Raw genomic sequence first — 14,369 nt, 5'->3', positions numbered from 1 at the left:
TATGACTGATGCGAGATAATTATGATGGAATATAGAAGTAAACAAAATCATTAAATCCAAAAATTCGAAAATTCAAAAATTCAAAATAATTAAAAGAAAACTCTTTTAAAAAGGATTTTATTTTTTTCTTTTAACATTAAAAAAAAAAATTATTTTTTATTTACAATAAAAATATTTGCATTCAAATTTAAATGTGTAATGTGTAATTTGTAATGTGTAATTTTATATTTTGAATTCTAAATTTTAAATTTTAAATTTCTTAAATATAAAATTACATTTGAAAATTAGTAAAAACAAAAATAATAAAAAACAGAAATAATAAAAAAAAAATATGTAATAAATTTCTTATACGAAGTCAATGCAAAGTAAAAGGAAAATATAGCAAAAATACCAAATAAAAAATATTCAATCATAATTGCCCTGCTTTATAAACTCTCATTGAAAAACAGAAATCATTGAATATGTCAAATCGAATCAGTTATGTTCTGCATACATCTATATATCAAGTCTATAGTCCCACTTCTATTCTTCCACAATCACTTAAATGAGTTGCTTCAATTCACACAATCCAAGACACAACTGCAATTTACCCGAACAAAATCTATGCTTATTCATTATATGTAAAATGCTGCAATATTTTAACAAGTAAAGGAAACGGAAACAAAAACAAAAACAAAAACAAAAACTCAATTCAAGTAACATAAGCAAAGGATTTAAACTACGAGTAATAATAATTTAACAATTTAACATAATAAACAAAGCAAATGAATCAACAAAATATGATTATTGTATACACTAAACACTACATATATATACATAATTACAATACAAATGCATACATATAAATAATTGATTATGAATACATACAATTACATTATATATTAATAACGAAAGTATATATAATGGGTAATAATAAAATAAATTATTATTATTAAATAAACAAGGAAGAAAAACAATAAAAATAATAAAAATATAAAAATAAAATTTTGCATTTTCATTTTAACAGAAATTAAACTATTTATTATCAGAGCATATCATCAACTGAGATGGTCAATCAAAAAATGCATCTCTTCCAAATTGTGCATCCCTGTATGAAATTTTGTCCTCTTAGGTAGAGCATATAGCCTTTGTTAATATACCTCATTTCATACCGTTCCATGAATAATTCAAATTTTTTAATTCTTTTTTCTTATATTCTTCTCCAAGAGAAGAAAGGATCGAGCAGCTATAACCTTGCGGTATCCACATGAGTGTTTGTCGAGCAATAAATAATATTCAGCTATTATTTGGAATATATTTGGATTTCCGCAAAGGGAGCAGAATATCCAAGTAATAAGAATTCTCGCTAAGGAAGCAAGATATTCTTGTTTTTAGCAGAATTCTCGTTAAGGAAGCAAAATATTGCTGCCAGTTAAAGTATTGCTGCCATTTATTCTGTTTTTACACATTTTTCTTAGAACTTTTAGTCCCGTATAAGGAATTATTTTACAACATAACTTCCTTAGTCTAGAGTTCTTAACATAAATATTTAACAGTTAATATTTCTAACATAACTTTCTTAACTAACTTTTAACATAACTATAACCGTTATAAGAATTCTTTTACTTAACATAACTTGCTTAGCAGAATTCTTAACATAAATATTTACCAGTTAAAGCTTTCTTAACATTTCTTCTTAACTAACTTTTTAACATAAGTTAATATACTTAACATAACTTCCTTAGTCTAGAATTCTTAACATAAATATTTAACATGTTAATAGCTTTCTTAACATAACTTTCTTAACTAACTTTTTAACATAACTCATAACCGTTATAATGGAATTATTTTACTTAACATAACTTCCTTAGTCTAGAATTCTTAACATAAATATTTAACATGTTAATAGCTTTCTTAACATAACTTTCTTAACTAACTTTTTAACATAATTAGAATACACTACATATATAACTAATAAGTCCTCTAAGAATCCGTCCTATCCAGTCACTATTGCATTTCTAAATTTCTTTTTTCCTCATTTTTTTACTTTCTGAGTACACAAATAATAATTAGATATTCTCTTAAGCCACCAGATGTGTCCATTGTGTATCCTCAATTTTTGTCAGTTACTACATTAAAATATTAATTAGTTATATAATAAAGAAAACACCAACTACAAAAAATTCTATTTGGTACATTAATTTTTTATGTACAAAAAATATTAATTATTACATTAGGTGCAAAACTGGGTCGAGCACATAGCTAGCGAAGGAACTTGAAGTTCATTCCGAATTTAATAAAAACATCGATTATACAATTTCAATTGCATTGAAAAACAAGTATATATAGCGATACGAAAAATATCAGTGATGTAGATGTAGGTATGTACATATTTTTCTCATAATTATTGATAATTTATGCTGTGGAAACGTAATATCACTACCGATCACAATAATAATGTTAACGGAGATCATTCTATATCATGATGAATAAAGTGCGTTAACTATAATTTTGATTTACTGGGATGTTACTGTTTATACAAATAAATCGAAAAATAATCTATAAAATTACTTCCAAAATTTTTCGATTTTTAATAGAAATACATTTCTATCTAAAGTATACCTAAAAAATGAAAGTAAAGAAAATATACCTAAGATAATATTTTATTTAGAATGGAGTTTGAATTTTTATTTAATTTTTCTAATTATATATTTTCCATTTTAAATTAATTGTGTTTTCCATCCATAATATTATCCATAGTAATATTCCATGTTCATAAAGCTTTTGACATTTACTGGCCAATAACTGATCCAAGTTATCAGGTAAAAACTAAAAAAATATATATAACATTGTGAGGTCTAATATGGAAAAGTATTTGTTACTTTCCTTAAAAAACAGAGACTATTGCAGATTTCCCTAACAAACAGATTTCCATAACCACACAAACAACTAAACTTTAATCCGAACGCCGAACAGCTTGCACATAAAGAAATACCAAATATACTCAACAGCTCATATAATATCTCTCATTTGTTTCTACCAAATAAGTAGATAAATAAGTAAAAAAATTCAGGAAGAGCGTAAAAAAGTTCTCACTTTCTCGCGAAGGGAATGTATGAGGCTGTGTGATAGATGTTAGGTCTGTTTTTCGTTAGTGAAGACTTTACCCTGGTTTTTACTTATCGCAACTATAAAACATCAAAAAAATAAACGAAAATTAGGCAAGAGTATTGTATTGAAGATAGTTAAAAAAAATTTCTCTTATCATATTTATTTAATAAACTATATACCCTAGATACAAATTGAGAGTTTCTCATTTCTTATTATTTAAAATTTTCTTACGAAGTTCTTGGAGGCAAAAGTAATTCAAATGCAAGCACCAGCGAAAGAACTACTAACGATAATTAAATTTATCTCGTTTGTGATGTTTCTTCCAATTGTCAATGGGCGGGTATGTCATGGGTGAGGCCAATAATAACTTATACATGTAAAACTAGGATAATACGAAAAATTTTATACATTAAAAGAATGTTACGGCTTGAATTAGATGTGTGTGGTGCAAGCTATAAAAATAGAATGAAAACTAAACGGAAATATACAAACATGTTAGTAGGCAATAACTACTAATAGTAACAATCCGATAACATCTTGCATACAATTAGACCACTCTAATCAAAAATATGCAACAAATAGATAATCCTATTGCTCAGCATGAGGCACCAAACTGATTGAGCAACATTAGCCCTTCTAACTGTCTGAAACTTTCAATACGGATTAAAAATAACTTTATTCCTTGCTTTTTAAGTCAAAATTCGAAAAGTCGAAAATGTGTTAACCAAATAATGATTTTTAGTTTTTCAAATTTTTGGCAAAATTATAAATGAAATTCAAAATTATTTGATCTTAAATTAAAAAAGTGTATGGTAACAAAGGGGGCTGTCAGACAGCTGCAAGCTGATCTTACTTCAGATGAAGAGTTCGATGAATATCTTCAGAATCACCGTGGTCTTTTAGGTAAACAAACGAACCTATACTGGTTTCATTTCAATGCAATATTAAACTTCGCTATTCTATAGTTTTGGACGTTTATACAGAATGGTGTGGACCCTGTTTAGGTATGGTAAATATTTTAAGAAAAATTCAATTGGATGTGGGACTAAATGAAATCAATTATGCTAAAGTGAGTTCTTAAAAAAATAATTTCATCTATTACATATTACATTTTATTTATTTACATAAATAAAATTGCTAGTGTAAAGCGGATTCTATATCGTACTTACATAGATTTTATAGGAGAAGCGAGCCAACATGGCTCTTTGTAAAAGTAAGTTACAATGAATTTATTTTGATTAAAGTTTAATCATAATTATAATCTTATAGAATAGAAAAGCTATAAATTTGTGTTTTGGTGCAAACGTTTCGAAATTGGTAAAAATGATAAATAAGGAACTTAAAATAAAGAAGGAAGATCGAACTTATTACGAAATCGCTGAATTACAACCAATGGAAGTAGCAGCGCTACAAAAAAGGCAACATGAATTAGCGGAGGCAGAACGTATTCAAAAAGAAGAAGAGGAACAAAAACGTCATACGTACGTAACCTATATTACAGACTTAATAATGGAGAACATGGAAGATATTGGAGTGACAATTTTCGGACCACACGTTGGTCGAGAAGCTTTTAGGAAGATAATTGCTCCAGCTGAAATGCGCAAAATTCAATGCGTAGACCGCCATGTAGTTCCTGTTAAGAAAGAAGATTTTGATGTGATAAACTTATACTGCGCTAATCCATTGGAAGAAAATGTGATTAACTATTTGGATGGACAGCAACTGTTTATGTGTTTATGGAAAACACCAAATCGTACATTAGTTAGTGCGGCTTTAACCGACTTCGCAAAGGAATTAACACGATTGCCTGTAAAAGAAGAGGGAGATTCAATATATCCAATATTAAAAACACTGGAATTACCACTATTTGATGAACCAACAGGTATAATAAAGTAATACATAAGCTTTTATATTAACTGAATGATATATATGTTGCTAATAATGCAATTCAAAATTTGATAATTAACATATATTTTATCTTTATTTGTATTAAAGAACCAGAAGAAAAGGAAGATATAACAAAATCGCTTGGGACAAATATTTTTGAAACGAAAAAATTACATGAATCAATCATTTCTGACACGAAAAAATCGCATGTTTCAAACATTTTTGATGTTGCATACCAACATGATTTGGAAGAATTAGACATGGAAGAGGGACTATATTTGGAAGAATATGAGGAAGAATATGAAATGATAGAATATGAGTCTGAAGTGAAGGAAAAATCAGTATACACCAAACTCAAAACTCGACCAGAAATATTGAGCATTAAACCAAAAACCATGCAAATTCCTGCAATTTGGGTACCAAGTGATCCGAGAACTCATGCTGCCCTAATATATAAGTATTTTCGCAACCATACCAAAACTTTCTTGCCTCCTGATCCAGTACCGGAACCTCCATCCATTATTATGACATTCGATACACATAAGAAGAAACATATTTTAAACATTATGAAGTCAAACGAATCTGACATATTAAATTTCGGATTCTTTACGAGCGATGAACCAGAAACCGCAAAACTAATAGCGAAAACACCCGAGAAATATAATACATTACCGTCACTTATGTACGAACAAACATTTTTGAAAGATAATTTTTTGTAATTTTTATTTATTTTTTAGGGATGATAAAATTGTTCTTAGGGTCAAAAAGGAAACATCAAATACTATGCTGGCACTTGCTGCTTATAATCCAACTTATGTCAGCACTTCACCTGAAATTGGATTTGAAGAAGCACAAATATTTTTCCCAGAAGATCAAATTACTGCAATAGATGAAATAAGGGAATTATATCAAAACCTAACGCCTGTTGAAACTAAACCAAAAGTTATTGAACCAGTAAAAAAGAAGGAAGTCGAAACTAAGGTAGAGTTTAAAATATTTTATTAATTTACACTCGTAATAACATGTGTTTTAAATTTTATGCAAGATTCGTCATCGACAAAACTTAAATAAATCAGAAGCTGCACGGAGCTCCAAAGTAACAACAATAATACCAAAATCAGTTTCTAATGAATATGCAGATATAGGACACGAAAGTATGGATCAAAAAAGACTCACATCTAAATCAAGTATTTCAAGTACAAAGTCACGAATGTCACGAATGTCGCGAATGTCACGAATGTCACGAATATCACGAATGTCCAGTAAAAAATACTCTGTGTATGAAATGGAAGAGGACAGTTACATTGAAGAGCAAGAATCAAACATCTCACAAACTTCGAAAAACAATTCACGTACCTCCAATAGAGAAATCTCAGAGATTGCAGTAGAAGAAGAGTACACCATTGATGAGCTAGAAATAAATGAAGCTGAGAAATCCGACACTTCACTGAAAAGTTCAAAAGTAAAGTCACCAACCCCCAGTAGGAAAACATCTGTATCGAATAGAGAGAACTCAGCTGAATCCCTTACTACACGCTCTTTGTAGTTCAAACAGTGTTGCGATATGAGTATGAATATATATATATATATATATATATATATATATATATATATAATATATATATATATATATATATATATATATATATATATATTTATATTATAATCACAAAGACGCATATATTTGAATGGGTTTGGAGAATACTTTACTCCTTTAAACCGCTATACTACTTATATATGTTTTTTCTCGATTTCTTCGATAATCGCATGTAATTCGAAGGATTTGAAGAACTAAACTTGAAACTTAAAGCACCCGTCATACACTTAAGTATACAATTTCGGCATTTTTGGCATTATTTTTATCAATTTCGGCAAATTATAAATGTTATTATATAAATTTAACGTAAATTATTTTTTGATTTATAAAATAAATTACGCAGTTTTAGAATAATATTTTATTGAAGTTTTATTATAACCAATTAAGTAAGGAGAGTCTATACTTTTTATACTACAGTCATCAATTTTTTATTGTTTTACATCCTCTTCATCTACAAAAGACCGACCGTATGATTTATATTTCAGTCTAATTTTTTTTTGTTTTTATGCATTAGAAATAGGTATTTATTGATGCTTTTCTGTTACAGACTAATAATAAGTATTTGAATCCTAAAACACATACATACATATCAAAAAATGATTTTGTATGTATACAATTACAAGTTAACTATAATAAGTAATTCTTACTTCTCGGGCCTTTACTTAATTATTATGTAGCTGGAAAGAATGGAAAGGTATATATTCTAAGTATAGATTGTTTGGGGATATGTTTTTGAACGAACAACTGACAAGAATAGAAGAGAACAAGAGAAAAAGTAGTGACAGTAATACAGGTTTTTTTTAAAACTTTTTTTAAAATAAAATATATTTTGTTTTGGCTTACGGTGGGATGGTTTGATCCGTGGTACTAGGGTACTTGAAGATCTCAAGTAACTATGGCTCCAGTAATCATCGTTAATATATTTGACTTACCTCTTTGCAGCAACTGAATGTTTCAAATACTTACACTGCCATATAATTGAAGATCATATATCCGTATTGATTTAATGATGATGTTATCATAGAGAACTTTATACTCGAAGCTAAAACGGAATTAGCTGTTGAGAAGATAGTTCACTTTACCAATGTAAACTTTGATCAGGATATTTTTTTTTTGTGCTTACGTCATCTTAATTTTGTATCTAAGTTAATTCCTAAATAGATGATATTATCTGTTTGATGCATTTGAACACTAACGTTATTCTTTGTGAATCACCTATATTAAGCCACGATATAGTGACATTTTTGGTCTTTGATTTTAATATGCTATTAAATATATAGAAGCTTTTTCAATTATAGAACCCGTGAGTAAATACGATTATGTATCAAATTTATGCCTTTGGTTTTAAAATTTAAGTAAATAACCATTCTCGTGAGTACTTAAACTGTTGTTAAACAAACCCCATTGATACTTTGATACTAGTACCCGAAGACTACTACTTGAACTAGTCCTATGTCAATTGGTCCATTTAATGACAGTTATGTGTAAGTGTGCCTATTAATTTTACATAGCAATTTGACCCAGTCTATTCTAGACTAATAGACAAATGGACGAATGGGCAAATGGACAAATGGAAATAAGAATGTTTCCTTTAAAAAGTGTTTAGCCCTAAATATATATCGGTATAAATAAAAAAAAGTTTGGCTAAGCTGTGTATTGAACTCGAATCTTTGAAAAATTTCTGGACTTAATAGTCACGTCGCTTAGCTTTCTGAGCTACGGTTACAATCGCCGTGTTGTGGTTCATTTCTTATTTTGTTACAACGACAAAAAAATTCCAAATAATGGCGTAGCAAGAATCGAATATAACAGGTCATTCATAATAAAAAGATCAAAATTGTCGTAATATCTATATCATCTATAGAATGCTCTAATACAATACTTCTTTTACAATATTACGCTATTATCTCAAAGAATTCGTCTTGATTTTCTGTTATTTTAATTTGATTAAAATAAAATTTATATTAGGGTTATTAGTAGACTAATATCACTGGACTTCCTATCTGTGTAGTAAAAGTAAGGTGACGTCGCAACTTAACATACTCAAGAGGTCGTCAAGAATGCGAAGGTAACTATTGTAAATATAAGGTTTTAAGAAAATATGGAGTTAAAGTATTGTATGAATGAAATAGTGAAGTAGGAGTAAAGAAGTTGTTATGATGTGCAATCTGTCGCCTAAAAGTGTGGTCTACTATTACTTTTTTTTAAAAAGTAAAAATTGTAATTATAAACTAATTGTAAAAACTGTAAAAATTTACATATATAAGATATTTTTCTACTGGAATTATTTCTCCCACCTTAATTGACTCAACGTAATATATAGAAATAATAACATTCAGTATAATAATCGCTCGGTTTAATGGCAATATGATGATTATCTTTTATATAAAAAAATAGCAACTGTTCTCAATATCTAGCAAAAAGTATTGATTTTATGTGGTGCTAATTTTCGAACCTTGTGTATTCCCTAAATATATGTGTGGAATATTGCCATTCAATGGACCAAGTTCGTTTGTTTGGCATAATACTTTCTTTCGAGATGTCATATTTTTTGTCATGTTAGCATACACTTGTCTTTCCTTAAATTATACATGAATGTGATGACAACAATACAAAACAGCATAATTGAAGAGCTATGAGTTTGGTATTAAGATAATAGACCTTACTTATGACAAACAGTTCGCATGAAACACCGACAAACGCATCAAAGAAACTCAAGCTATGCAAACTCAACCTCGACCTGTATTGGCCATCTTTAAATAGTCGCAAATTTAACATCCAAAATGAATTTTCTCCACTTATGGTATAAACAGCTAGTTAAGCCAACCTTAAACTTCTACTTAAACTTTCCCTCATCATCGACTCATATCCTTTAGACAAAGATTTCGACCGGTATTGGCCATCTTTATATAGTCGCAAATTTAACCTCAAAAATAAATTCTCTCCACTTATAAACAGCTAGTTAGACCGACCTTAAACTTCTACTTAAGCTTTCCCTCATCATCGACTCATATCCTAACGGTACTCTTCCTGTGTTGAAGAGAAACTCCAAATGTATTGGCAAATATACGAACATAAGTTCAACAATTACTCACATGACTCAGTTAAAAAGTTCACACCAAAAGTGTTTGAATGTCCTTTTGTTGCCGTCTTGAAATACATAAAAACAACAATATCAGTTTTAATGATAATTTTATTATAATCATGTATGATTTGATTTTTTATTTTGGATATATTCAAACACAAAATTTTTAAAAAAAATTATTTTTAGATTAATCATATTTCCCTTTAGGCCTTTATCAAAATTTAGACAATACAAATTGCGAATCGCCCGCACCCATTAAACAAATCAGTATCAAAAATGCTCGCCATGTCCAAGAAAGAGAAAGAGAATATACAAATAAAGGTCAGCACTGATGAGGAATTAAAAAAGTTTCTTAAACAGAAAGGATTATTGGGTAACATTATCATAAGAATCTTTCATTTTTGAATGGATCACTTTGAAACGTAATTAATTTTTTACTTTAGTACTGGAAGTGTACTCGGAATGGTGTGGTCCTTGTCTTGGCATGGTTGGTAGTTTAGAAAAAGTCAGGAATAAAATGGGCGGCGATAATTTGCATTTGGCTGTGGTAAATATAAAAAAACCTTATATTTAATCGAATTAGTTGAGAATGTATTATTTTTGTGTACTTTATCTAAACAGTGCAAAGCTGACACTATCTCAACTTTAAAAAGATTTCGAAGAAAAAGTAAACCTGTTTGGATATTTGTCAATGTAAGCGAATGTAGCTGCTCATGTTTTATAAAATAATATGTTTTTCCTTTCAAAATTTCAATAGAAAGGCAAAGCTGTTAATATGTATTCAGGCTCCGAAGGTCCTGAACTTTGTAAAATGATTGTTGAGGAAATGAAGCTGTTGTCAGTGCCAAATCGAGCTAGTTACAAAATTGAGGAAGTATTGAAATATCACTTTAGACCTTTTGAATGACGTGACATATACGAAAAAAGTTGTGCCTCCTTTGTTTAATGACTGGTCCTATAACAACTTTTGCATAAAAAAAGAATTTTACTATGAATATTATCATAATAAGTATTTTTCAATGCAAACAAATTGCCCTCACCTTAAGAAGTAAACTTAAAATATTGAAATCTTAAACTAAAAGATACTTATAGATCTAAAGTATCTAGATAGATCTAGGTAGATCTAAAGTAGATAGATCTAAATATTATTGGGTAATACCTCTTCCTTATTTTATTTACTGGTAAAACCAAAGTACTAGTTCATATAATTTTCATGAATATAAATGTTATTCTCCTATGCTCCATCAATTAATCCAAGGTTCCAATGTTTTCTTCAAAGATTTAATTTATTTTTCAAAAATACATATGGAACTGAAAAAATTTGTTATTAATGTAGTGTCAAATTAAATTTTTATAAATTTATTTTAATTTTATTTTTTATGTATTTTAGAAAAGAAATCAAACGATAGTTAAGCATTTCGTCCCTCAAGGAGAGTTGCGTTGGCAACCAATCCAATTGAACAATGGAAAGGAAAAAAGGAATGAAAAATGTTTGATCGATTTAAATGTATTAAGTCAAAATATAAAAAATAAATTAAAATATGATTTAAAATTAAATTATTTGGAATTTGTTTCAAAATTTTTGGCTAAACCACATCGAAATTTTTGTGTTAATTAATTAAACAGAACAGAACGCACCATGGCGAAGAAGGGAGCTGTACAACAACTTCAAGCAGATATCCAAACAGATGAAGACCTTGAAAAATTCATGGAACGACCAGGTTTACTAGGTACGGATTTCAAATAAGTTTAAATTAAATTAATGGTCGTAGATATTTTATGAGTAGTATTGGACATATACTCGGAATGGTGCGGTCCCTGTCTTGGCATGGTGGGCAGTTTAAGAAAAATTAAACTAGAACTAGGAGGAGATAATCTGCAATTGGCTATTGTGAGTATTTTCGTTTAAAATAGGAAAAAACAAACTGAAACAGAGTCTAATTTATTTTCTAAAAGTGCAAAGCTGATACAATATCAGCATTTGAGCGATTTCGAAGGAAAAGTGAACCCACATGGATGTTTTGTACGGTATGAATTGAATATTTTGTTTTGGATACATATATTATTAATTATACACTTGGGTTTATTTCCTTATAAGTGCTACATTTCAAGAAGTTCAAAAATTAATTGAAATCATTAGAAGTTATTATTATTTATTATTAAAAAGAAGTTTATTCTATGAAAAAATTCACCAAAACTTACCATAGTATCAACTAAAGTAATAATGTATTGATGTTTTTTATTCATATTTTAAGCGTGGGAAAGCTGTAAATCTTCTTTTTGGATCAAGCGTCCCGAAACTTATGTCTCTTATAACAAAAGAATTAGGTATGCTAAATGCAAAAGAACGATCTCGTTATAATTTAGATGAATTACATCCGAGAGAATTGGCAATAAAACAGCAGAAAGATGAGGAATTGGCGGAGGAGTTACGTAAAGAAGAAGAAGAGAAACTAAGAGAACGAAACGATTACCTAACTTTTGTAACAGATACGATAATGGAAAACTTACCAGAAATGGGTGTTACACTTTTTGGGCCACAAGTTAACCGAGATATGTTCAAAAAAGTTATGGAACCAGCTGATTTACTAAAAATTCAATGCAAGGATCGCAAAGTCGTGCCATTAAACAAAGAAAGTTTTGAGATCATCAATTTTGCTTGTAATAATCCACTAACTCCTGATGTACTTGACTACATGGATGGTAAGGAGCATTTACTTTGCTATTGGAAAAAGCCTGAAGATAGTAAAAAAATGGTTTGTGAAGTATTAATGGGATATGAACATGAATTAATCACAAAACGTAAAAATCCTGATGAATTAAATACCGAATTACCTGAATTACCACCAATCTTAGAACCATTAAATGTTACGCTGGAAGTTGAGTTAAAAGGTTTGATAATTCAATACAGTTCTTTTTAATATTAGCTATTTATATATAAAAACATAATTCCTTTATAGAGGGTGAAGAATATGAAGAAGAGGTTGAAGAAGAAGTACATCACGCAAAACCTGGATCTACACATTCTGTAAAAGCTGCCGAAGTTAAAGAAGAACCGAAACCAGAAGGCGAAACAAATGAAGAAAATGAAGGGGTAGAACAACATGAAGAAGGGTACGAACAAATGGATTTCTTTATGGACAACCCACTTGATGATTTTAATGAAGAACAAGTTGAAGAAGAAGAAGTTATACCAGAGCCAGTTAAACGGTATCGTAAAGTGAAATTAAAAATTCCTCCTATTTGGGTTCCTAACAATAACCGCACACATGCGGCATTAATTTATGTCTTCTTCTACAATCAAACTACTCCATTCTTACCACCTGATCCAACACCAGAACCTCCTCATATAATAATGGCCTTTGACGCTTATAAAAGAAAAGATCTAATGTACTTAGTTAATAAGCACAAAAACGATATACCTTGTTATGGTATTTTCTCAAGCGACGAAGTTGAAGAAGCTCAGCTTATTGCTAGAAACGCTCAAGAATATGCTCATGTGAAACATTTACCGTAAGTAACTCTAATGAAAATTTCTAGCACATGAAAACTTATTAGCCTAAAAACAAAGTAATGCATAATTATTTTTATTGTATCCTTACAGGAACTATAAAATTATATTTAAAGTATACAAAGCAACATCTCAAACCATGCTGGCATTGGCGACTTCCGGGCCAAGCTACGTGAGTCCTAACACTGTTATTGGTCACGAGGAAGCGTTAAAACTGTTTCCCAAAAATTATTTGGAAGAAGCAGAGAGTCCCACAGATGATAAGAAATCAAAGAAGGTAAAATATAACTGCACATTACATTTTTACATAATGGTATATACAACTTTTTATATTCTCAAAGGCTTCTAAAAAAGATGCTCCAGGCGAAGAACAGCGTAAAGCTTCGATCGTATCTGTGGAAGATTTTGATGGCGATGTAGATGATGAAGAAATGAAGATGGGAGATGAAATGGAAATGGAGGAAGGATTAGGAGAAAGATTGGAAGAAGGATTGGGAGTAGAAGGAGAAGGAGAAATGGGTATGGCAGAAGGCGAGGAAGGTGAAGGAGAGCATACGGCAGCAGCCGAAATGCCGGCAGACGGTGCCACAGCTGCACCTGAGCAACCTGCACCTGAAACCACGGCAGCTGATGCAGCTGCGCCACCTACAGAACCACCTGCCGAAGCACCTGCAGAATCACCCGCAGAACCACCTGCCGAACCACCTGTAGCACCGCCCGCAGAACCAGCTGCTGAACCTCCAGCAGCTGAACCTGCCCCTGCTGAACATCCTCCTGAACCAGCTCCGGCTGAATGAAAACATCTAATTTACGCATGCAAATTGATGCAAAAAATATTTACACTTAATTTAATTTTAAACTCCTTGTACTAGAAAAACAAATAAATTGATTTAATGATTCAAAATGAGAATGATTTAAAATCAGCACCAAATACTTTTTTTAATAATTTAAAACAAAGAAGAACTGCTGTGCTGGAAGGGCAAAAGTTAATGGTTGTTTAAGGGCTGGCACAGAACTTTTCAAAACTCAAAACTTTATATTATAAATTGATTAGTAAGCTTAATACCTTGACCATCTTTCAAATCGCTCTTGGTCAATTGATGATCGTCGAGAACTGGTATCCTGTATTTTTACCACTATTTCTTGTGTTGTTGCAGTTCTTGAACGTAGTTCACGTATACCATCTTCAAGACTGATAC

At 30.1% G+C, this 14,369-nt stretch overlaps 3 protein-coding genes across 5 annotated transcripts; all 3 read left to right on the top strand.

The window, feature by feature from the left end:
- Positions 1-3,854: 3,854 nt before the first annotated feature.
- On the top strand, positions 3,855-6,569 carry LOC119672274 (thioredoxin domain-containing protein 3-like). Its single transcript, XM_038083287.1, has 7 exons — positions 3,855-3,993; positions 4,056-4,159; positions 4,232-4,303; positions 4,360-4,972; positions 5,086-5,659; positions 5,715-5,958; positions 6,023-6,569. The coding sequence occupies exons 1-7, from the start codon at positions 3,900-3,902 to the stop codon at positions 6,521-6,523; spliced, it is 2,202 nt and encodes a 733-aa protein (XP_037939215.1). The 5' UTR covers positions 3,855-3,899; the 3' UTR covers positions 6,524-6,569.
- A 3,248-nt stretch (positions 6,570-9,817) lies between these two features.
- Positions 9,818-11,205, top strand: LOC119669794 (thioredoxin domain-containing protein 6-like). Its single transcript, XM_038079816.1, has 5 exons — positions 9,818-10,032; positions 10,103-10,206; positions 10,281-10,352; positions 10,417-10,529; positions 11,050-11,205. Exons 1-5 carry the CDS (start codon positions 9,936-9,938, stop codon positions 11,066-11,068), a joined length of 405 nt encoding a protein of 134 aa, XP_037935744.1. The 5' UTR covers positions 9,818-9,935; the 3' UTR covers positions 11,069-11,205.
- A 3-nt stretch (positions 11,206-11,208) lies between these two features.
- Positions 11,209-14,058, top strand: LOC119669793. Of its 3 annotated transcripts, none has more exons than XM_038079813.1 (7): positions 11,209-11,389; positions 11,447-11,550; positions 11,616-11,687; positions 11,915-12,551; positions 12,620-13,172; positions 13,264-13,447; positions 13,512-14,058. In XM_038079813.1, the coding sequence occupies exons 1-7, from the start codon at positions 11,299-11,301 to the stop codon at positions 13,965-13,967; spliced, it is 2,097 nt and encodes a 698-aa protein (XP_037935741.1). In that variant the 5' UTR covers positions 11,209-11,298; the 3' UTR covers positions 13,968-14,058. The 3 variants fall into 3 exon arrangements, with proteins under 3 accessions (XP_037935741.1, XP_037935742.1, XP_037935743.1); XM_038079815.1 differs by having other exon boundaries at positions 11,304-11,389; positions 11,432-11,550; XM_038079814.1 differs by lacking the exon at positions 11,616-11,687.
- The last annotated feature ends 311 nt before the right edge of the window (positions 14,059-14,369 follow it).

Source organism: Teleopsis dalmanni, chromosome 1 (assembly GCF_002237135.1).
Source record: "Teleopsis dalmanni isolate 2A chromosome 1, ASM223713v2, whole genome shotgun sequence".
NCBI classification, from domain to species: domain Eukaryota; kingdom Metazoa; phylum Arthropoda; class Insecta; order Diptera; family Diopsidae; genus Teleopsis; species Teleopsis dalmanni.
Note: the sequence above shows the minus strand (reverse complement) of the source record. Positions and strands in the feature narration are given on the sequence as shown.